General features: G+C 44.2%; 1 protein-coding gene across 1 annotated transcript in view; it reads right to left on the bottom strand.

Annotated features, from left to right (window-relative positions):
* The window catches only part of Stk32b (serine/threonine kinase 32B), a 238,002-nt gene that overhangs the window by 158,490 nt on the left and 53,796 nt on the right, over window positions 1-25,716 (bottom strand). The window contains 1 exon segment of the mRNA XM_032916591.1: window positions 17,340-17,395. Within this exon segment, the coding sequence (XP_032772482.1) occupies window positions 17,340-17,395 (56 nt within the window).

The raw sequence follows: 25,716 nt of genomic DNA, 5'->3' as shown, positions 1-25,716 counted from the left end.
CTATACGTCTGACAGAGGGTTGGTACCTAGAATATACAAAGATCTCAAAAAAAAAATTGAATAGCAAGAAAACAAATAACCCAATTAAAAATTAGAGCATGGAACCAAAAGTATTCCCAAAAGATGAAATGCAAATGGCTGAGAAACGGTTTTTAAAATTGTCAGCACTGTTAACCATCAGGGAAACGCAAATTAAATGTACTAGGAGATTTTTGTCTTACATGACTCAGAATAGATAAGATTAAACCAAACAAGCAAAAACAAAAGCCAAATGTTGGTGTGGATGTGGGAAACAGGAACACGTCCATTAATGATGAGAGTAAAAGCCAGGACATCCACTGTGGAAATGATCGTGCACGTTCCTAAAAATGTTAGAAATGGATTTACCACATGATCCAGCTACACCACTCCTAGAAACATTCCTGAAGGACTCTATATTTCACTACAGAGATACTTGCTTATCCATGTTCATAGATGCTTTATTCACAAAACCCAGGAACAACAAACAACCCAGATGTTCATCAACTAGCAAATCAATAATGTGATGGTGTGTGTGTGTGTGTGTGTGTGTGTGTGTGTGTGTGTGTGTGTTATTCAGTCATGAAGAAAAATAAGATGATAAAATTTAGAGGCAAAGGGATCGAACTGACAACAATCATTCTGATGAAGGAAACCCACCCCAAAAGACAAGTGTCACCTATTCTCATATGTGAAAGCTAGCTTTAAATATTTAAATATATGAGTTTAAATTGGAGTACCACAGAACCCAGGAAACCTATAAGGGGTTGTGGGTAGGGGTTCAAGAAAAGGGGGATGGGGGTTGGGGATTTAGCTCAGCGGTAGAGCGTTTGCCTAGTGAGCACAAGGCCCTGGGTTCTGTCCCCAGCTTGGAAAAGAAAAAAGAAAAAAGAAAAAAAAAAAGAAGAAAAGGGGGATAGAATGCAGGTGGTGTGACAGGGAGAATGGAAATGAAGGAACAGGAGGGGTTAAATACGGTAAGAGTGAGAGAGAAAGGTAGAGGAGAAAGGTAGAGGAGGGCTTATGCCGAGGGAGAATCAGAAGTCCTCTCGGTGATGAGATAGATTGGTGCCATATAACACTGCTTGTGTTCATCTGACCCCTATGGACCAGCATGCATCACACCATCAATGCCAATTCTCTCACACAACATCAATCATGTCTGCACACTCTCATAGCATCACAAGAGCAAGGCAAGTGCAACACACTAATGCGCTTTAGAAGAGAAAGACCTCATTCACATAACTTCTACTACAGAATGTTCCTAGAATTGTTCTGTTTTATCATTGCTGCTAATTTCACACTGCATTGGCTTCACGTAGTAAACTATTACAAGCAGGTTTGCATGTATGTATGTATAAGGTTTAATACTATCTGAGTTTTCAGATACCAAGTAGGTGTCTTGAAATGTTGCCCCAGGAATGGGGTTGCTAATGTATTTCCAAATAAGGTTCTATAAAGACCAGGAAAACATAAATTAGGAGTTGCTTATTTAACCTACCATGGCTGCAATTTCCACCCTACCTGTGCAGATACAGGAAGTGAAGCACAAGCAGATTTTAGTTATGTCTTCAGACTCAAAACTCAAACCCCATCTCTCCATCTGTTAATAACCAGGGACACTGCCTCCTGGGGATAATGATATGGTAAAAGATGCTAGTGATAAGACAGTGGGCCAGGGAAGTGGACTAAAGAGCTCTGGTTTTCTCCTGACATTTCCAGATGCTCTTCTGTTAGAAATTAGACATCTTTCTGCTGCCACACACTCTGTATCTGTTCAAGGCAGATACAGGACGGTGGGGGAAAGCCTGGATATACTTCTCCTCCTCTATCTGAACTGAGTCATTTGAAGTTCACCCTGCACCCGGAGAGAATCTACATGATATCAAGGCAGTGGAGCGTCCAAAGACATTCCATGGCATCTGAATCTCAATGGATTACATAGGGCATGCTGTTAAACTTCCCGAATATTATCTTTCCAGGCAGTGAAATCAATAACATGAAGTTAAAGGTCTGAAATTCTTCTGTGTGCAGTAAATTTGAGACACAAAAGTATGAGGAAGCAATCGTGCAGTACACAAAGGCCTTCAGGGGCCTGGGGAATTCAGCCTCCTGAAGCCCTGAGACCACGTCTGAAGGCAGACAGCAGTGGGTGGATAATGTCACCAATCAGAGCCTCTTGTTTCTGTTGCTTCTCATTTGCATTCCCAGAAGAGGACTGGGAACCAAACAGGAGACTGGAAGATGGTAGATTGGAGACAGCACGATTCTGCATCTCAACAAATCTAAAACAAGTTGCCAGATGTATGGCTTCCGAAAGAGCCTTTCGTCTGCTGACTAATTTAGCAGTCACTTCTGTAAACCTGTGTAGTTCCATGGGGGAGAGAAGAGGTGGATTCTGTCTCACGAGTGCTGTAGTACAACAAACCACTCAACAGAAATGAGGTGGGAAAGACCAGCAGTCTCAACTAACCTGGATCCCTGAGATCCTCAGACACTGAGCCACCAGTGAGGCAGCATCCACCAGCTGATGTGAGGCCCCCAACACATATACGGCAGAGGATTGCCTGGTCTGGCCTCAGTGGGAGAAGATGTGCCTAACCCTGAGAGACTTGAGACTCCAGGGAGTGAGGAAGTGGGAGGTGGGGACATCCTCTTGGAAACAGTGGGGGGTAGGGGAGAAATGGGATGAGGAACTGTGGGAGGGGATAACAGGATGGGGGGGGAGTGGTAATGACTGGACTGTAAAAAAAAGGCAACTAAAAAAAAGAAAAAGTAAGGTGGGAGGTGGACTGTCTCCCTAAGAGCCATCCAGTTTGAATTTATCAATTTCAAAACAGAAATACATGACTTATATATGAAAAATCGAAAGCAATATGACTGATCTTAAAAGTTATCACATCTCAATAGCTCAAACTAAAGATAATAAAGTGACTAAAATACCAAAGGATTTGAAGATGAACTTTTAAAATCATGAGTTAAGTTCAAAGAGGGTGAAAACCAACAAACTAATGCGGGAAGAGAGGCAGTTCAGGATCTGAATAACAAGTCGGGATTTGTGGATAAGAAATTAAGCAAGGAAATTAAGATTCTGAGACAAATGAACAAACAGCAAAAATCAGAAATGTCATAAATGAAAAAAATCAATAAGCTGACAAAACGAAATAGGGGAAATCATTACAGAATACAGACTAGTTCGAGAAGAAGAAAGAATATCAAAATTGTAAAAAAAAAAAAAAAAGAAAAAGAAAAAAGGGGAAGTTTAGAAACTATAATATTCGACCAGCAGCAACAACAACAACAAAATAAGTGTGACCACAACATTTAGGAACTCCGAAACATGAACAAAATATTTAGGAATTACACGGTGGAAGGAGGTGAATTTTAAACTAAAGTCACAGAAAACCTATTCAGTGATATTACAAACCAAAGGAAAGGCATAAACCACAATACAAGAAATATTTAAAATCTCTAACATTCATGACCAGAAAAGAATATTTCCATATTATTACGGAATAAAGACACAGTATTTACAACCACAAGACAAAAATACCAATTACAACAGCAAACTCATCAAAATGATCTCAGACCACTTAGCCGAATGCTCAAACCCAGAAAAACACAGACTGACTTCATCCAGGTTCTGAGAGTAAATGGCTACCAACCAACAATGGTACATCCAGCAAAGCTATCCTTCAAAATTGATGAAGAAAAAACTTACGTGAGAATCACAATGTAATCATCCATAAACACTGATCTCAGGCTGTGGAAAATATCTGAAAGAATTCTACACAGAGAGAAAGAAGATGGTCACAAGTAAAATGCATAGGAAAACAAAACAAAACAAAACCAATGAGACAAATAACCAAACACATAACTAAGAAACAAACAAACCTGCCCGGCTCCGTCATGCAGGAGTCTCCTGAGATGAATAAGAAAAAAACAAACAGTAATTCAACAGAAAAAAAAAACCCAATGAAAATTAAAGGAATCAGCAAATGTCTCTTGATTAAAGCTATAAATATAAATGGCCTCAATTATGTATTTAAAAGATGAAGACTACCTCACGGGATCAATACACACAGTTTGCTGTCTGAAAGAAGCATGCCTCATTGGCAAAATACAAACTGAGAGTAAACAGACAGAAAACTATATACCAACCAAGTAGAAGCCTGTAAAAAAGGGGATAATAAAGTCTGGACAAAATTTTAATGGGTGGCTTCAACACCCCATTTTGAATAGGTAGATCATCTAGACCCAAAAGTAGTGGGGCTGCAGAGATGGCTTGGCAGTTAAGAGCATTTGTTGCTCTTGCAGAAAACTTGAGTTTGGTTCTCAGCACCCATGTGGTGGCTCATAACATCCACAACTTCCAGTTCTAGCAGATCTGAAGCCGTTGTCCTGACCTCTGTAGCACAAGACGTGCATAGTGCATTTGCATTTATGTGTAGCAATAAAACAGAAGCAGTAATTGTCCCCTAATTCAAAAAAGCCCAGGACTCACTAGCTTTAATGTTGAATTCTACCATACCTTTATAGAAAAACATTAATGCTCTTCAAAATTTCTCATAAAATAGAAAAGAGAAGAAACACATCCTAACTCGTTCTATGAAACCACCATCACTATGATTTGAACATAGCAGCTAACAGTTACAGACACAACAAAAAGGAACTATGATTAATTTCTCCAATGTTTAGAAATGGAAAAAATTATCAATGAAATTCTCAAAAACCAGTTTCAGGAACCTGTTTGAAAAAACTATTTTGCACCAGAGTGCACTTGGTTTCCTCATAGGAATTCAAGGATGTTTCAACATGCATAAAAATCAGTAAGTATAATGTAACATGTAAATATAATCAAGGATAAAAAACCATGAGATTATCTTGGTAGATGCAGAAAGGACTTCTAAAAGTCCCTGGAGAAATCATGAATAGAAAAAGCACAACTCAACATAATCAAGGCTATCTGTGAAAACCCTACAGCCATCATTATACTAAATGGGAAAATACCACAAACATTAGTCCTAAAATCAAGAACCAGACATGGGTGTTCACTGTCTTTAATCTCATTCAACGTAATGCCAGAATTCTTATATAATAATAAAGCAAAAGAAAGAAATGTAATATATACAGATAAATGATATACTAAAAGCTTTTCTATGATTTCTTTGGTGGGGGTTGGGTGTGGGTAGGGATGGTGGGGTGGGGTAGGGATGGTGGGGTGGGGTAGGGTGGGGGTGGGTACTTACATGTGTGTAGAGGCTACAGGACAACCTTAGGTTGTTGTTCCTGAAGTGGAAACGTAAGGGCTCTTTGGAAAGATGGTTGGACGGTGTTTTGCTGGGGCAAGCACATGAAGGGAGGCTTGGCTGAAGCAGACACAAGTGAAAGGCTAAGGCAGGCTTGTGAAGGAATGTTTGGCTGAAGCATGTTCTGCTAAAGCAAGTGAAAGGACACATGATAAAAGATTCTTTGCCAAGAGGATGCATGTATTGGTTCACCCTCCATGACATTATGTGGTTGAGCAGCATTTGTTCGGACTCCGTAGAAACGCACCAAAAAATAATTCTGGTGGTGTGCTTCAGTTTCTCGCCACTTCCTCCAACTCAAGTGATGGACAGAGTGATGTCAGCTGAGACAGACTCATGTGCTAAGGTAAGACCCATGGAGGACGTGCAATCTTTGGAAGGAGTATAAAAAGGACTCAACAGACGGCGACGGAAGCTGAGATGGACTTGCTTCTAGAGTTAGCTGTGCAAGGCTTGTTGGTCTAGAATTTTTGATGATCTTCACTTTCCTAAGAGAGGCACGGTTGAGAAATTCTGACATTTCTCTTGGCCCCTCCTGCTGACTCATGCCGAGGCTGAGACCTAGTTGTCTCTGCTAGGTCCTCTCACCATCGTTGCTAACCTGTCTCCACCAAACTGGACTGCTGGTGTATCTGTAAAGTGTTTGTGACTGGATCAAGCTGCCTCTGCCTGTTGACCTGTGACCGAACTACCAATTACCAGATAACACAGGCAAGAGTTGCTTCAGAGAACCTTTCCAAACAGATCTGCTTCCCCCTTATCCTTTCTTTCCCACTACCTCTGGTGGGTGGTGAGCTAAAAGGGAGATTAAAGTGTTTAAGAGCCATCATTAAAAACAGGTTTTGAAAAAGTTAAAGTTACATTCCTCAGTTTCTACCAAACTTTTCCTTTTCAGACACAGTCTACCTTTGGCCAGGTCCCATGTAGGCTAGCCTGCCTAGTCAGAGAACCCCAGAGATCCACCTGTCTTCTCTTTCTATTGTGAGAATTACAAGTCCGTACCACCATGCCCAACACTTTTGTAAAACTCTGGTTCTAGGAAAGCATGTTACTTACTGGCCTATATTCCCACCCCCTCAAATGATCTTTAGTTACAATCTTACCCTGTACTTAAAACACCCTAAGAACACGACCAGAGAACTGTTGACTTTGATCAACACTTCAGCAGAGTTACAAGATATAAAAGCAACATACAAAAATAATCAGTTTTTCTACATACTAATGAATGTGCTGAGGTAAAATCAGGAAAACAAGCCAATCCTTCTTACCATACCTTGAAACAAACGCAAAGGATGGGGAAAGACCCCCTACAGTGAAATTTTAGAATATGGAATATAGACTACTAGAATATTAAAATGAGAGCGAAGTAAGCCTATTCACTCTGTCAGGAAGGAAGATGCTCTAAAGAGACAGGTGTGACCCCTCCTATTGGCTGTTAAAACAATGGTTCCCATGGAATTGGAATTTCCCCAACAATCTCATACTGGGAGAAGAAAAAAGCTGAAGCCTGGTACCAGACAGTAAAAGGACTTGTCTCCCATAAAATGATCTCACGTGGTTCTGACATTCCAGGCCGGAAGATACTAGAGCCAAGAGAATGACGAATCAGTGGAGGGCAGGACCACATGACCATGGCTACCTAGTAATATATACCTCATCTATCTATTTAACACTAAACCTCACACCAGAACCCTGAAAATGGACTTGGGTGTATCACTGGACTACTTTATTTCTTCCTCTTACCAACGTGATGAGTAGTTACCTGTTGGCTTCATCGACCTACTAAGGAGTGCCCCCATCTACTTGGTTAGGGCTGCCAGGACACTGCCAAGGCTTTAACAGCTCCATTCACAGCTGCACAGAGGCATTACCAGGTGATGGACCAATCAATGCCTGTAAACCAGCCCTGGAGACCTGGGCTAGCCCCTATGAACTCTAAACCTCAAGTCAGCCATGCCATAGAGGAATCTACAGCACATGGCTGCATGTGGCTTCCATGTAGGGCAGGTGACCAGAAGTGAAGATCAGCATTGTGGCTTATAGACACTGCCTTGGTCCTGGAAGTTCCTGTCATAAAATTCTTAAAACCGGCCTTAAAAGGCACGGATCCTCCTCAGTAAGGCCGCCCCAAGCCTTGTCCACAGGAAATCATAGTTAATGAGGCAAGAACAAGTGATCTGACCAAAGCCACCCTAAGTTGCCCACAAGGGAAGGCCCCAATTAACTTCTCATTAGTAGAAATCAATTAGGCTTTGGGGTTATAATCAGTCACTGTGATGTGTTGGGGCGATAAACAAACACTAACTGGTATAGAACACAGTATTTGCTAAGGAAAGTGTATGCCAAGATGGTACAACTCCAGCAAGGCAGCCACCAAAAGGATGATGCCCATAAGGAATCCATACAGCACCAGCATCCCTTGGGCATCACGGTCTACTTCATGTCCCCAGCACTGACAGCCTGGACCCATGAGCATCCCAGAAATCCCAGAGGGCATATGAATTTTTTTGGGGGGGGGTTGTTGGTTTGGTTAGTTAGTTGGGGTTTTTGGGGGGAGTTGAAATTTTAATAAACACTGATGTGCATCCCGAGTCAGGTAGATACATAAGAACCTTCTAGAAACTTCTTGTTTGGCTACATCTTCATTACCCTTTTTCTAGCCAGGGTTCTCGCTACCCTTTAGGCAGCTTAGCCATCACAGGCTCCTGGGAGGACTGGTCATGTTACAGCAGACATCAACATAAGCTGGGAATTGAGGATCCATCTCCCATTGTGGGCCTAAGCTGTCCCTTCCTACCTGGGCCCTCAAGGCTGGGCCCAACCATTGGTGTCTCCCCTATGAAACCCACCTCCAGCCACCCTGAGGGAAAGGCAGAGCACCTCGATGTCCCATCTCACCACGTGTGGGCTCCAGCATTTACCAGTTCCTATCGCTGTGTCTGTTTCCTGGTGGGTTTCCATTTATTGACTTCCTTAATCCTGTGAGCCATCTCCTTGATTAATCTGTTTCTGTGTGTGCCACACCTTATTAATTCTTTATCTCTGGAGAACCCCAACCAATGTGCTGGCAATCATCCAGACCTGTGAACGCAGCCTTTGAATCCTATTCTCCAACGTGCCTGTGAGGTTATGGAGGCCATTTCTGCCGGCACCTGCTATTTTTCCATTACCCCCTAAAGCTTTGGACTTTACCGTTGTGATGGACAGTTTTATGCCATCTTAATATGAGCTACAGTTAGATAGGAAGTAGAGCCTCGATTGAGAAAATATCACTAGGGTAGTGGTCTATAGGCAAGCCTGTGAGGTGTCTTCTTAATTAATGATTGATGTGATAGGACCCACTGTAGGTGGTGCCATCCCTGGGCAGATGGTCTTATAACCCTGGTTAGATGTTATAAGAAAGCAGACTGAGCAAGTTATGAGGAGCAAGTCAGGAAGTGTGTCAGGTTCCATCATGTCCCTGCTTCAGTTCCTGCCTCCAGGTGCCTGCCTTGAATTCCTGCCCTGCCTTCTCTCCATAATAGACTCTAATCTGTAAGAAGAAATTAATTTTTCTTTCCCAAGCTGTTTTTGGTCATTGTATTTATCACATCCATGGGAACCTAACTGAGACAATTGTAAAACATTGGTCCCTAGTCAGTGTATTCAAGGCAGCAGTGTTAGAATTGAACTCTGTGGAGAAGGATTCTTAAGGTGGCTGCCATGGGCTGGCTCAAACACCAACACTGCCTGCCGTGGCCTGGTACCCCACAGCCTGAATCACTGGACTTTTGTTGGTGTTTATATAAGATACTCTTCAACTAACATCATGGAGACTTTGTGTCAAAGGTGACAGAGATGGGTTATAGATTGCCTTGGGTGACATGTTTCAAGACTTGATGTAATGGGTTAAATTATAATCGCCCAAATTCAAATGCTGAAGTCCTAAAGCCAGGCTGTAGAATGTGACTCTTTAAAAAGAAGCCTGTGATATGGACATTGGGGAAAATAAAGTCACAGGGTGGCCCTCACCCAGTCTTCCCTGGGGCCCTCATTTGGAGAGGCTGAGGACATAGGCACATACTGAGACATGACTATTTGAAGAGCCTGTCTGCAAACCAAGGAGGGAGGAAGCAGTCCTGGCCACACCTGGATTTCAGTCATGACCTTCAGAGCCTCCATGTCCTGAATGTAAAATGTCCCCAAAGACTCATTCGTCAAACTTGGCTCCAGATGATGACGCGATGGAGCGTGGGTCAACCATGACGGTCCAACTTCATCAGCTGGTTAACCTATGTGTCAGCTCCTAGATGAATGCCGAATTGACAAATAGGGGCCTGATTGGAGGGAGTGGATCAATGAGGGTTTACCTTTGATGTCTGCATCCTTACCACCCCCTGTCTCTGACAAAGATGGGAAGTCCAGGATGAGCTATGTTGGAAGCAGAGCCCAGGGATTGCTCAGTGTAGAAGAAACTGCAGATTTGGATGAGCAGGGAGACCTGCCTTCTGGTTAGAGAAGCAAGCATCTTTGACAGGGAAGTGTCCTTGGCCCCAGCCAGAGCTTGGAGGCATTGTAAAAAAGCATGCATCTCCTGTGGCAATTAGCGATTTATTAAGTCATTTCCTGGAGCCACAATGTCCTCCAAGAATGCCTCCAACCAAATGCACTAATTAATATGAAAGGAATAAATATTTCATTGCAAACAAATGGATCTCATCCTTCCTCACTGCGTCTGGGAGAATAAGGGCGGCTCATACAAGCCTCTCCTTTAAGCCTTCTAAAAAAGGATTCTGATATAAGAACAGAAGCCGGGGGAGTCCGGCAACTTGCCCAGAGGCTTGTGGTTGGGCCAAAACTGCAAGCCAAAACTCATACACAAAATGTTGCTTCACAACTTAATTAACTGACATAGTTTCCTAAACAGAGCAACCACGGACTCTGAGTCCTGCCTGGCAGAAACGATGCTTTTCATCAGGCAGACGTGGTGACCGCATGCCCACAGGTACCTCAGCACTTACCACAGGGCCTTTGCACCTGCAGTATCCTCTCCACAGAACTCCTGGATGGGCCCGTAACTGTCTGGATACTAAGCTGAGTTTTCTGCTCCTAAACAAGCACTTTCCCACTCCACATTTATACGAAGCTGTGCAGGCCTGGCAGCTTGGAACAAAACAGCTGACCTGGGCTTGTGCGTGGGGAGTACTTGTCTGTGCATGGCAAGGCGGTACTAAGTCTAGGTTATCATTGGGGCAAAGCCAGCTCAGCTTTAGCCAGAGTCTTCCTGTGAGGAACATGGAGGGCTATTATCATGTAACTCCAGGCTACATTCTGTGATTGTTATGCGCAGGTTGCCTCTGGCCAGCAGAAGAATTTCCATTTCTTTTACCCCAATCCTGCAGTCCTCATACAGAAGGCCCCATCACTACCAGGCAAACCCCTGAGTTGGTTTTCCTGCAGGACCTCTTCACCCTTTCCAGAAAAGAACTCTGCCCTGTTCCTGCTCAAGTCCACACAAAGGGACTACCTCCCTCTGAATTCCCTTCTGCTGCTCTGCCATGAAAGGTCAAAGAGTGCCCACAGGGTCTGCAGTATGCCAGTGTGATGCTATTTTGCCCACCTGACTCACAGCCCCTAAGCCATGGCTTACATTTGTCTCTTACTTTGCTTAGAGCCTCGCCCTTTCTTCTCTGAGACAAGCCTTCAACATCAGTCATTGTGGGAAAAATGGCCACCCACAGAATCAGCCTGTTCTCTGATACTTAAAGGACAGTTCTAACCACTGAAATGGATGGTGTTGCTTGAGTCACGGCAACCCCTTGAGCCTTCAACCCATTGCCAAGTCAAACCTTGTCACATTACATGTCTATCTTCAGGATATGACAATGACAGTGACAAGTGACACCATGGACTCCAGTGAGTAGTTGGTGTGTCCTCTGAAGAAAGGGATATTGTTACCATAAGGAGTGGACTGAACAGCAATGGGAATCCAGGACCCTCAGTGGCTTTCCATTCCCAGTCTCTGTTAGAAACATGCATCCAAGTTGAACGTCAGGTGCCCAGAACTGATATGCACCAGAATTGCCCAAACTCCAAATTATATTCTTTCACCAAGTGTCCAGAACGCAATCTGCTGTACTTCAACTACCCCAGAACACAGACCCAAAAGAGTTATTTTTTTAAGGCTATTTCTTCTTCAATTCAGTCATTGGAAGCTGTTTACTTTGGTGGCACACGGGAAGTGAGACTGCTCCCGGAATGCACGGGAAACGTGATTGCTGCAGGTCCCGTGTGTACCTGCTGATAGCCAGACTACTGTCATCCTTTACAAGAAACTCTTAATAAATGCTGACAGGCAGCCTGCCCAAGGCAGAGAGCAAAGCTCCCAGCATTCACTCCCTATTAAAAGAGGTCTCTCCTGGCTTCACTCTAGCTAAGAGGGCCTTGAGAGTTAATCAGATACAAAGACGGCCATTATTTGGTAGTTCAATCAAAATAGAGCTACCTTCTGGTTCCTGACTGCAAGCCAGCCACACCCCAAGCACCTGACATTAATGCCCACATCCCAAGAATGCAAGGGTCTTTTTTTGTGACAATATTGTGTGGTGGCTTAGAAATAGATGACAGGAAACTTGGGACTTCTGAAAGATCAACTATGACCGTAAATTTCTAAGACATCGATACTCTAGATAGCTGATGCCAAGAGCAGATCGCGTGCCAGACAGCAGGACAGGATGGAGCAGGAAAGGCAGACAACACTGTCAAGGGACGGTGACAAGATAAAGCCAATGTGAAAGATCACAAAGCCACACGCTGACTTGTCAAACAGGATGTCACAAAGAGATGCAGCGGGTTCAGGACCCAAACTGTCAGTGACAGGAGGGAACAAAAGAAATCTATGAAACCCCAACTGTGACACAGATTGGAAGAGGTTCTGCAAGGTTCTTTGAGCCACAGAATTGGTACATTTGTGTTGAAATGTGCAAGGTTCTTACATGCTGGCCTGTGTTCTTGCTGTTAAGTTCAGCTACCATCACCGGGGTCAAGGACAGGCCTCCTAGGTTTCTGGGTCATAGCTGTTCTGAGAAATCCAGAGATGAAGAACCTCTGGTAATACACAAGATATGCCCCAGCCCTGCAGATCCCTAAGGAGAACATAAAGTAGGTAGACAGCAAGAAGTCTAGCTAAGAAATACACAGGACAAGGATACCATCCCCAACAAGAGACGGAATCTCCTGCACTCACCAAGTTAATGCTCTACTGAAAATGTGTTTTAAAAGCTGGGACCTGGCATCCCAGCACTGGGGAGTCAGGGAGCAGGGGTTCCCAGTCATCAAACTACAGAGCGAGTCTGAAGATAACTTCCATTACCCGAGACTTTGCCCCAAGGGTAAAACAACAATGGGGAGGGGGAAGCACAGGCTTATAAAAATTTTTGAATCAGTGCAAGCTTCTCTAGCACGTCACTCACCCCTGGAGACACTTGATGAGTAGAGAAGCAGGTGTAGCCACGCTCTATACAGAAATAAGTAATGTAAAAGATGCAAGCCCCAGCATTTAACACTCAGTAGACCAAGGGGGAACGTGAAGGACTTGTATTCTAATCCCTAGAGTGGCAGTTTAAAAATAGTGGGAAGTACAATCATAATGCAACTAGAAAAAAAAACTGGGAAGAGTTAAAAATATATAAAATTGGTCCTAAAAAGGGAGAGGGGAAATGGGAAACTAAGAGATAAGAAGGAAGCATGAGCTAATGAAAGCAGCTGTTGTAATATCGCCGCCTGATATAAAAGCCAATGTGGTCCAAAGAAATGAGAAGAGGGGAGCTATAAACCACAGAAGAAGTTACCTCTAAAGCAAAGGTTCCACCTAGATAGAATTTATCACAACCTCCCAAAAGTTAATAAAATATTTAAAACTAAACTTTATGAAAGGCAAGAGACAAGACTAGAGTATATTTTAGACTTTTAAAAGTCCTCTAATATCATCTTTAGAGATTTCAGTGTTAAAACACCACAAAGATTTGGTGACTACAGTAGAAGGGCTGAGAGGGTGAAGACTAATCGGTGCAATCCCTGTGTCCCTGTATCTTAGGGAGACATTATGAGGCGAAGTAAATAGTCGAGTCCCTAAAACGACAGTTTAAAAATATGGCATAGGAAAGTGTAGCTATTACCTTGCTAGAGAAATAAAAAGGAAGTTCTGAATACTCAGTCTGAAACATACAAAATGGGATGTACAGAACAAAAATGGGGTAATAAATAAAATAATAAAAATACACTAGATGTGGGCCAGACAATACTGTGGTGGTTTAAATAGGTATGGCCCCCATAGATTCGTGTGTCAATGCTTGGCACCTAGGTAATGGCACTGTTAGGAGGGGTGGCCTTGTTAGAGAAAGTGCATCACTGTTGGTGGCCCTCTTTGAAGTCGCCTGTGCTCAAGCTCTGCAAAGTATGGCACACAGTCTTCTGCTGTCTGTAGATCAAGATGTAGAACTCTAGGCTCCTCCAGCACTATGTCTACCTGCATGATGCCATGCTCCCCACCAAGAGGATAATAGACTAAGCTTCTGAACTATAAGCCAGCCCCAATTAAATGTTTTTCTTTGTATGAGTTGCCTTGGTCATGGTGTCTGTTCACAGCAATGAAACCTTAAGACAAGTACCAAGAATTGTATCCACCACAAATGAAATGAACAATTCAACTAAATAAGGCAGAGTTTGCAGAGTAGATCTTTTTAAAACAAAATCTAACTGTATGCTCTCTTCACCATATTTATTTTTAATGTAAAGGGCATAATGAAAATAAATACAATATATCCCCTCATAAACAGTGCTTACGTACATGACAATGGTTGTGTTGATCCCAGAGAAAATATAAACTAAAATGAGAGTATTGGCAGATGGAAAAGGCATTTCATAATAATGGGATCTATTCATCCTGAGAAAGTAACAGTGAGACAGGTGTGTGCTTCAGACCTCCAGTAGCAAGGTCCACACACTGGCAGACCTATGGGAAGAAGTGACAACCCCATAGTCACGTTGGAATTTGGACACGACCATCTCAAATGGATGAACAACATCTCCAAATCAGCGAAGACACAGATGGCAACCTTGTGTGACTTCTTTTCTCTCGACATGACAAGACACCTACAAAAGCTCACTGAAGCCTTTGTTCTGGTTCAGAGTCTGTGTATACACAGATGATTGTGGTAGGGAAGGTGTGGTGGGAGGAGCATGAGGCAAACGGTCACACTGCATCCACAGTGGGGAAGCAGAGCATTGAATGCTAGTGGTCAGTTAACTTTCGGTCTTTCATTCATCCCAGACCAAGACAGGGTCATCTCTAATGAACAAATGAAATTCAGTGATATATGAAAAGACTGAACCAACGTATCCGATTGGGATTTGCCTGATGTAAACAAGGTTACCTTAAAATTTGAAAGCCAGGGCTGGAGAGATGGCTCAGTGGTTAAGAGCAATGACTGCTCTTCCAGTGGTCCTGAGTTTAATTCCCAGCAACCACATGGTGGCTCATGACCATTTCTAATGGATGCCGATGCCCTCTTCTGGTGCATCTGAAGACAGCTACAGTGTACTTACATATAATAAATAAATCTTTAAAAAAAATTTGAAAGCCAATGTAACTCTCAAAATAATGAGCGACACAGTAGCTATATCAATGGGCACGAGAAAAGCATGTGACAATTCAACAAGCAGAAGTGACAAACACTACCAAGGAGCTTTGAACCGTGAACTCTGGCCTGGTGGCTGTGCTGAGCATTTGCAGCCTCAGAACAAGGATGTTTGGCCTCAGATCAGATTGGGGTCAGGGCAAGGTTCCTGCCTCCTCCACATAGGACTGTTACGTCCATGGGTACAGTCGGCAAAGTGATCTGACTTTGGGGCAGTGACATGCAACTAAAAAAAAAATCCAGCTCCATAAGAAAACTCTGACCACCTAAAGTCGAATGTTCACCCAGATAATCACTCCTCATGGATGCCCCTCTGCTGAGATCCAACTACCTACTTTCCTTTTAACAATCTACCAAAAGAAAGCTTCTTAGCCTCCAGGGCGCCATCCCTTCTCTGAGAACTGGCTGTTTCTGCCTTCCTAGTGACTCGCATCAAATCCTTCTTTTCCATCAGTCTGGTCTTTGATGAACTCACTCACAGCCCATGTGACATAGGCCTGTCACAGCACTGTGCCGTGACAAGAAGGGGAATTCTTGATCGAGTGGAAGAAGCCTCGGGAAAACTTAGAGAGAACTTTTCTTCACAGTGAAAGAGCAACTTATTCTTCTCCCGGCTCAGGAAGAAAGCCAGGGAAGGGAAAGGGTTTGGCAGTTACATCATCACAGAGAACTTGCATGAGGGCTGCATTCCGGATCCTCAGAACACACAAAAAAAGATGGGTGGGCATGGCAACCTATCAGTATTTTTAGCACACAGAAGGTGTAGGCATGGGATCCCCAAAGCAAACTAGCGGTCACATTAGCCTTATATCCACGAACTCTGGATTCAATTGAGAGACCCTGCCCCAGTGAAAAGACCCTGCCCCAAGTGATTGATGAAAACTCCTGATCACAATATACATATAGACACACATGCACCTACACACACCTGCCCATGTATGCATATACACCACACACACACACACACACACACACACACACACACACACACACACACACACACATACGGGAGCAAAGAAAATCCTCCAGAATAAAACAGGGCTTCTTATAGTCATAAGTCTCAGTCCATAATGGAAAGTTTAGCCACTCCATAATGCAAGGACCCTAAAAGCACAAGGTATGGAAAATAGGTAAAATTACCTGCCCTAGATTTCTTTTCCTGTTCTAAAACACTGACCAACTTAGGAAGGAAAAGGCTTATTCCATCATCTAGAGAAGTCAGGGCAGGAACTAGAGCAGGAACTAGGAGGCAGGAACTGAAGCAGAAACCATAAAGGAATGCTGCTTACTGGCTTGCTCTCCTGTACAACCCAGGGCCACCCGCACAGAGTGCTGGGACCTGTAGCATCAATCAAGACAATGCTCATGGGCCAATCAGATGAAGGCAATTTCTCCATCGAGGTTCCCTCTTCTCAGGCAATTCGTTTGTGTCAAGTTGACAAACACTAACTAGCTCCAAGCAGATGGAAGATTTTCTGGTAAAATCTGGAAGCTACAAACCAACTCTCACAACTAGTTATTTAAAGAAGAATGTTTCGGGGCAGTGCTTGACCACCAATGAGAAAAGCCCTCACCGTCTGCCCCTGCCACCACATGACAATGGTCTAAGCCTCAGGAAACCGTGAGCCAATATAATTTTTGTCAAGTGTTTTTATACCAGGCAACCTGTCTCGACTGTAGAAAAGTAATGTACAGTTTGCTAGGCACTGGTTATAAATTTTTGAGTTTTAAATCATTTTTTTTCTATAAAAAGGTAAACCACGGCACATGAGAATAACAGAGTATCTGGCTTTTCACAGGTCCTTAGAATAATTATTGATAAGGGAGTTTCTCTGAGAACAGATTAGGGCTTGTGTGGGGAACCTTTTCCCCCTAAAAACCTTTATCCTTTCCTAATTTTATACCCTTTAGCCCCACATAGTCAAGATTTACCAATGTGAATTTTCTAAGAGAAATCAAACGTCCAAGAGCTGGAAAGTGCCAATTCGTGTTATGTTTGGAGAGGAGAAATCCACTCTGATCATTTACATTCTCAAAGACATGACACTAGCAACACTGAAGCAACTGCCACCCTAAGTCACCTAAGCCCAGACTCTGTTCCATTTTCAGAGTAAAAGAGACCAGAGTCCAAGGAAACCATTAAGGTTTCCTTTCATGCCTCAGATTTACCAAATTGAAATATTCTGTCAACCAAAAACATCCAGCACCTAGCACAAAAGCAGACCCACAGGACACACATGCTCAAACCCAAGCATCAAGACTTTCATATCTGTTGTTGTTGTTGTTGTTGTTGTTGTTGTTGTTATTGTTGTTGTTAAAAGTACATTGCTCTTACCTTTCCAAAACTCCCTTTACCAATTGCCCGAAGGATCTGGAAGTGGTCAAAGTTGACTGGAAAAGAGGAGAAGACGACAATCAGGTCAGGTGTGGACACTGTGTCCATGCACTACCCACTTGCTCTGCTGGCTTCTGCCCACCAGTGCTACCCACCCAGTATTAGCGCCTGGTCACTGAGGCACTGTCAGATGAAGGACCTTCCATTTTCCCCCAAACACAGTCAAAACCACAGGTGAATAGGATGAGACACCGCGCAGGGGACAAAGGAGGTGACATCAGGTAAGCCCAACTCTTTGGATTTCACATTCTAATATGTGCTTTTCCCTTCTTGAGGTGGGTCTGTCCCCACTGAGGGCCCCTCTGGTGCACCCAGCACTCTCGAGGTCACACTACAGCTCACCTGTGCCTGCTGTTGCTTTCTCTGTCTGATCCTCCCGCACCGTCTGTCCAACCCTCCTGACCCACACCACTCTCCTGCTGCCACTCTGATTCATACCATCTCTTGTCTCCATTTAACTCGCTCTGCAACTCTACCCTCCAGCCCTCACTGACCGGCCTCTACTACAGACTCTGCACTGGAGCAGATCAGCAATGTATGACCTTACTGCTGACTGTCATGAACACCTTTCAGGGGCCCTGAGCCTCCTTTCCTTTTGTTTGTTTTTAACCTGGGATATCGTGTAGCCCAGGCTGACCTTGAGCTTCTGTTCCCTCTTCCTGTATCTTTGGATGGTTGAGATTATAGACATGTCCCAGTGCTGTGCTTATGTGGTACTCAGGAATGAGACGATGTGCATGCTAGGCAAGCGCTCTGCCGACTGAACTGCACCCCAAGTTCCTTCTTTCCTTTCAAAAGTACCTACCTGACCTCTACAGAAGAGCCTTCTTCCAAAGGCCTTCTGCAACAACTTCCGTCACATGCTGAGTCTTTCCCCTGACCCAATCAATACACCTGGAAGGGCCACTGGAATTTGTCAGCTTCCTGTCACACAACTACTTTCCTGGTCTCCGGAAGGTTCAGTGACTTGTCAGAGCCTGACAAAGTGTCTCTGACCTTTAGGTAGCTTGAACTGATGCCTACACCAGAGTACTCTTGGAGGACTCAAAGATACTTTGAACTGCATGGATGCCACAGACCCCAGACAGAGTGATGTCCATGCTCCCCTCACCACACATTTCAGTACATCCAGCACACCCCAGGCTGGGCTGAACTAATCTTCTCTTACTACAATAGCTCAAAACTAAGGATCCATCTATGTCTCCTTTCCCTTCAAATCCTACCTTTAGTCCTTTATCAGAGTGGGTCAGTGTTTCTCCTCTGTTCCCTTTCATCTGTCCATCCTGAGGTCCCTTTGGTTTCTACCTTCTTCTGTCATCTCACATCTACAGTGGCTTCTCAACCTCCCCCTCTGACCTTCCCTTGCAGTCATGTGATAAGAATGGCAATCATGCCTGTCCCCTGCTTACTCCCCTCCCCTGACCCCTCTGTCTTATGCATAGAGAGCATACTTCTCCCTGAACTGCATGGTCCCTGCTCTGCTCCTGTCCTGTCACCCCATACCTCCAAGATCTACCTGCATACTACAGACAGAGGTCCCTCCCTTCCTAGTCCAGCTGTTTCAAATCCATCCTTTGTTCTTCTCCCAGCATCCACTTGTCACCCTGCTTCATCCTCCTGTGTCCCGAGAGGGGACTGGGACTAACTTCCAATTGAGCATGCAGTCTTGTAGTGTGGTAGCTTCCACGAAACATGCCATTCTGAAAAATCTCTACAGGACTTGATCATTTTTCTTGACTAGATTCTGAGTTACCTGAGGTCAAATGTCACAATTATCCTATTTGTCACGACTCCCTCGGCACCCTGACCTTGCCAGAACACTGGGGCACTCGTAACTACTCATTAACTGAAGGGAGGTTTGAGCGAGCTAATCTCCATATTCATGGGGCCAAGTGCATAATAAGTCTTTGGTAAATATTTTTGCGTTTGACTGAATTGCAGCCAGTTCTCAATAACTAGGAAAGACATGTTATTTACAAAGATGAAGGGGATTGATTAGCTCACAGCATAACTGAAGCTGGGGTATGGGAAAGTCAATGAGCACATTGCTTCCTTGTATATTAAACTTTGCCAAGCCAAAGTCAGACTCCAGTGAGCTGTCAAACCCCTGACGGGTTTAGAATGGAGTCGCTGTGTTAATCCTTAACTAGCAAGACTCCCATTCTTTAACCCAGCTCTGTTTACCCTCAGAATAGCTTACTGGGACCAGAAATTCCTTACTTCACCTCTATCCACTCACTACAGGTTGAGGGAGAAGAAGAAAGCAATGGACTTGGGCCACAGCTCAGGTGGCTGTCATGGCTGCGATGTGCATGTCTTAACAGTAATCTCTATGGTTTGGAAGGCAAACGCCACCATGGGTCTCGGCCACCTGCCCCAGACAGCATAGTCAGCGCTCCCCGATGATTAGCAAGCCACCAGAACACAGAGTCTGTGTCCCTACATGGGAGGCAGATTCTTATCCTTACCAGAAAAACAAAAAACAAAAAACAAACAAATGTTATTGTCTAGTGGGTGGGGATGGCTGCTGTGGAAAGATTCCTTTTGGATGAAAAATGTGGCACATGGAAAAAGTTTATAAATCCCATTTTATCATTAGCTCCGTGGTGATCTTATTTTGGGGTAAAAGGATAGTCATTCATGCGATCAATATAGAGGCCAGGTTACCTAGATTTGAATTCCACCACTCAGCAACTAAGTGATGTTGGAGACATTGCTTAAACTCTCTGCTCCAACCTCCCTCTTAATGCTGGGTATGGCAAAATACTTTCTTTTCTCAAGTGTGTCTAATACCTAGCAGAAACAACCTGAGGAGAGTTAACATTGATTCATAAATTCAGAGGGAACAGTCTGTCACTGTGGGGGAAGGGATGGTGTCTGGAATAGACTGGTCTAAGGTTAGAGAGCTTGCGGCCTCTCACATGGTGCCAAGCAGGAAAGTGTAATGAAAAGGCCAGGTTGTTCCTTTCTTGGCCTATGTCCACCAACTAAGCTTTCTATCTCAAAGACTACACAATCTCCTGAAACATCACCACAGTTGAGACCAAGTGTTCACACACATGAACCTGAGAGGATATGGTAGTTTGCTTTCTATTACTCGGATAAAAACAACCAAAAGCAAGTTGGAGAGCAAAGGATTTATTTCAGTTTACATGTCCGGATCACAGCATATCATGAAGGGAAGTCAGAGCATGAGCTCAAGGAACCTGGAAGCAGGAGCTGATGCATAGGCCATGGAGAAACACTGCTTACTTGCTTGCTTGCTTATTCTGGCCTGTTTGGCCTGCTTGCTTATAGAACCCAGGACTACCTGCTTAGGGATGGCACCGCCCACAGTGGACTGGACCCCTGCAGGGACCTTGGTGTTCAGGTGTGTTTTGCCAGAATGTCCCATTGACTATTGCTGTTTTGAATAAGTTACAATGTATATAAATCAGGGAATTACACACACACACACACACACACACACACACACACACACACACACAGAAAGGGAGGGGGTGGTTCTGACATCATTTAATAAACAACCACTGCATACCTGGTTGACCACATCTTTATCTTTTTGGCTCCAGACATCAGCCACCCGTGTTGCCCTACTGCTTTCTGGTGACAGGTCCAGCTACTCAGGCGTAACACAGTTTGGAAAAGTGTCATTTAGATCTGGTTATGATCCACTGGATCCTTGCAGTGAACTTGTCACAGATCTGACACTAGCAGGCTCCTCTGTCCCTCTTCCCTGCTTCTCTGGAGCTGAGCATCCACAGCCATTGGCTTCCTCCGCAGTCTACCACTGGGGACAAACAGCTTCATGTTCACCAGCATTTCCAAAGTCCTCTGAAGGTGCAGCCCCAGGAGATTCCTTGCCTGTCCACAGTCAGACTCACTGCAGGCCCAGCCTGGTTCCATCTGCCTTCAGGACTTAACCCTTAAGACCACACCTGGGCTGCATTCCTAGCCTCCCTTCGACATCTATCCTATCTGTAGATTCCCTATGGTGATCAGACCCAGCTCCTTCTGGTATGCACTCTCCTGGGAAACCAAGCTGGGGTAATAACCACAGAGATTCAGGAAAATGTAGAGGGGAAAAAAAAGTGGCTTTGGAGGTTAACTTGCTGCCATCCAACAGGGAAGGGAAAGTTGTGTGAGCAAACCTAGCTGACGTTCCAAGTTGCATGTAAAGAAATTCAGTCAATTTAGTGTCTCTTTTTTCCTTCCTGGCACCTGCCTTTTCAAGACAGCAAGCCTAGGTTAGTCAAGGATGCTCTTGAATTTCTGGTCCTTTGAGGGCTCTGATTATAGGCATGTACTGCCTCGTCCAGTTATGCCATGCTGGGAATAGAACCCAGGACTTCAAGCCTCCCCTGCCATTAGAGCCCAGGGTCCACTACTGAGTAGATGAGGGTCACAGATGATGGTACTAAAACTGTAAATCTCAGTTCCAGGCATGGAAGGCCTTCACTGTACACCCCCCAACCATAATGCCTAGAAATGACATTTGGTGTTGACTGTGTCTCTCAACATGTCATTGGCTCAGTTCAAAGCCACAGACTTAAGGTCTTCACCCAACTTGGAACTGCTAGACCTCCACTAGAAAAAACCAGAGCTCTCAGTATTATGTACACATGATCCAACTGGGGACTTAGATAACTGGAGTGCTTTAGTTTCATTCATGTTGCCTTGACAAAGTCCTCCGATGTTTTTAAGAGAAAGGGATTATCTTAATTCAGAATCCCTGGCTACTGTTCAGCATAGGAGAGAAGACAAGAAGTCAGGAACTCGAGACATTCACATGAAAGAGAAATGGATGCATGCTTGCTTGCTTTCTCACTTTTGTTCAGCTTGATCATTTCACCCTCATATAGTTCAGAACCTGCTACTTAGGGAATCGAGTCCCTCCCCGTCAGTGTGAAGTTCTTTAATTAAGTCAACCTCACATAAACATGCCCATAGGCAAACTTGATCTAGACCAGTGGTTTTCAGCCTTCCTAATACTGCAAGCTTTAAAACAGTTTCTCACGTGTGAGGAACTGTGCTATCTCTCAACCATAAAGTTAGTTTTGTTGTACTTCATAACTATAATATTGTTACTGTTGTGAACATAATGCAAATATCTGATATGAAGGATATATGGCATGTGACCACTGTGTAAGGGTTGTTAGTCCCCAAAGGGGGTTGAGAACCACTGATCTAGACACTCATTTACTGAAACTAAATACCCAGGTGCTCCTACATTGTGTCAAGTGGAAAGTTAAAGCTGACCATCGCATAGGGGGAGCACAAAAACAATGTGTCTTTACTAAACATCCACAGGGTATTTTCTTGTCCTGATTGCTCAAAAGTACAATGTAACAAGCATTTCCACAGCATCTACACCTAGTTAACTGAAGCTGTCCAACCTGTGACTCATAGATTGTGAGAGCCCATGCCTGTTTATTTTGTGGAACACTGCAATGTGGCATTGCAATCTACAAAGTTCATGCCCCAAATCAGACAATCCAGTTACACAAAACAAAGATAAACCTTGTGCTTTAAATACATTTAGAACACACACACACACACACACACACACACACACACATTCACATACACACACACACACACATTCACACACAAAAAAAAATAAATAAATAAATACATTTAGAATTTTGTGTTAGGCTGCATCTGTGACGATCCTGGGCTACATGAGGAATATGGGCTATAGGTTGGACATTGCTGATTTAAAACAAACAGGAGAAGGTATTTTCAGTTTTGTGTAATAAAACCAAGCATTTGAGGATGTTGGTATGTGAGGGGTGCCTGGAAATGATCCCCGGAACTCACCATGCACATTGTGCCTCATCCACATTCTGGAAACTACAAAATACATCTTGGGAATTCCAAACATAAACCAACCCCAGTGGAACTATAGATCTGTGGGCCCTGGTCCTGAATTCAGCCTTCTTTCATCCTTGGCTCTTTAGATGGTACGGGTCTTTTTCATATTCATGGCCAGGGTTGAGAAATTCCACCCAAGAGTCAGCCTCTGGCCAGTGTCCATGCCAACTGGCAGAGCTGATGTGGAAAGTCAAGGCCAGCATTCGGTGCAGACATTCCATGCGGTCCTGCCCTGCTGCCTGCTCCACTCTCCGCACATGAAGAGAGAAGCTGGGGTTGGCTTCACAGAGTGGCAACCCTGCTTTCAGCATCATTAAAAAGCGCTTTGCTTCCTTGTTGATAAATGTGTTTAATAACACCCCAAGCCGGGTTTTTTTTTTTCCTAGCAGTCTATGCTCTTATCAGAAAAAAACACTGAATCTGTAAGTGGTCGGGAATTTGCATACCTAATTCATATGAGTGGAGTGCTGCAGCAACTTTAGGACATAAATTAATTTAGAGCTTGTGGAAAATTCATAAGACAAGCTTTCAGGAGAGCTCGAGAACTCAACTGTCAATCTGTCCTTCCTCCCCGTGTGCCTGATGTCTTCATTTTCTTTCTCGATACTGTCATAAAATATGATGACAAAGGCAACTGAAGAGAGAAGGAGTGGATGTGGCCCACAATTCCAGGTTATAGTCCACCGTTCCAGGGAAGTCAGGGCAGCAGTCAAGAGCAGACAACAATGGGTTAATGCATTCTTTTTAGTGCTCAGCTCACTTTCTCCAGACTATAGCCCACCCATAGCGAGGATGTCTTCCAACCTCAGTTAATAGAGTCAAGACAGTCCTGCACAGATATGTCACCAAGCCAGCTTACTCCAGCAATTCCTCACAGAGACTCCCTTCCCAGGAGAGTCTACATTTTTTATATTTTTTTTGTATTTCTTTCCTGGAATCATACTGACAAATTGTCACCAAGGAGCTTAAAACAACAGGAATTAATTATCCCACAGTTCAAGAGGCCAAAAGTCCAGAGCCAAAGTGTCAGCAGGCCTGTGTCACTCATGAAGACACTAGAGGCCCTTCCCTAACTCTGTCATCAGTCCTTGGCACTCTGAATCTTGCCCCTACATCACTCCAACTCTCCTCACGGGTCTCTGTTTTCTTCTTACTCAGCCACTTCATGTGAGGCTCACCCTAGATCCAGGCTGCTTTCAACTTAAGATCTTCAGTTGCACCAACAATGACCTAGTTCCAAAACAGGCCCCATTCTCAGGTCCCAGGGAGGTGAGCACTGGGTGTGGGGGAGAGAGGAGCTGTTCAGCGTGGTGTAACCTCAGGAGCCCTTGGCACAGGAACGGCCAGTGAAGGGAAATCAAGTGGGTGACTAAAAACTCAAACTCACAGGTAAGGTACCTGTTGTTCCACACTGGTGTACACATCTGCAGAGTCATAGAATGCAGTTTTAGGAATAGAATTTGAACCCTCTGCTCCTCATCATGGTAGAGTTGAACCAGAGCTTTGATTTCACATGGCCACGAAGTCATGTGACTGGGCCCCTGAAAGGTCCCAGCACTCAGGACAATGATTCAGAGGGAAGCTTCCCAGATACCTAAACCACAGGCGTTTCTGCCAAATGACTGCTGACCACCTGCCTTGTTCAGAGGGAGAACAGTGCAGGGATCAGGGCCTAGCATTGCTGGAACATTCACTGAGTGACGCTTTTTGACTCAGTTGCTGAGCAGCAAAACAGCGTAATAGGTGACAAGAAGATGTCTGTGGTGCTTCCTGCTGCACATGGAACTGCATGGGTGCTCGTGAGCAGTGACAGAAACTGAGGCGCTGAGAAGTGAGTGGATAGTCTGACGCAGATGCATAATGATTTGATTTCTCTTCTTACCAATCAGGAACAAGCACTCGCCATTCTTCACTGCCATTCACTGGGGCCTCCTAAAACACCTGCTTGATGTCCTTATAAGAGGTGAAAATCAGAGTGAAGACACAGAGGGAAGACCGAGGGAGGACACAGAGATGATGGCATTTCTAAGTCACAAGTGTAAACATACCCTAGACATATTTCCTGAATGGATTGACGGTCCCCTGCCTGTCACTGTGAAAAGTGGCCTCAGCTCCGACATCAAGACTGAGCCCATATCTCCAGTCTTAACTCCTCTACCCATCAGCAGCAAGCACTCCACGGGTAAGGTGAAAGCCACAGGGTAAATTATGGTCGACACAGTGGTTGGATGTTGAGGCAAATGAATTGGGAGGAGGGAAATGATTAAATGGAAATGGTGGAGCTTGGGCAAAAATAGCAGCTTCTGGAGATTCAATCTCCCTATGGGCCTCAGAATGTTAAACACATCACCTGAGCAGTCGAAGCTTCGTCCACAGTGTGAGACATTCCGCCCACTTAACAGTCCTATCCACAACTGGAGATGCTCAAGGAGTTAAGCAAACT

The sequence above is a fragment of the Rattus rattus genome, chromosome 11 (genome assembly GCF_011064425.1).
Source record: "Rattus rattus isolate New Zealand chromosome 11, Rrattus_CSIRO_v1, whole genome shotgun sequence".
In the NCBI taxonomy this organism is placed as follows: Eukaryota; Metazoa; Chordata; class Mammalia; order Rodentia; family Muridae; genus Rattus; species Rattus rattus.
The sequence above is the reverse complement of the archived record's forward strand: the minus strand, read 5'-3'. Positions and strand labels throughout refer to the sequence as shown.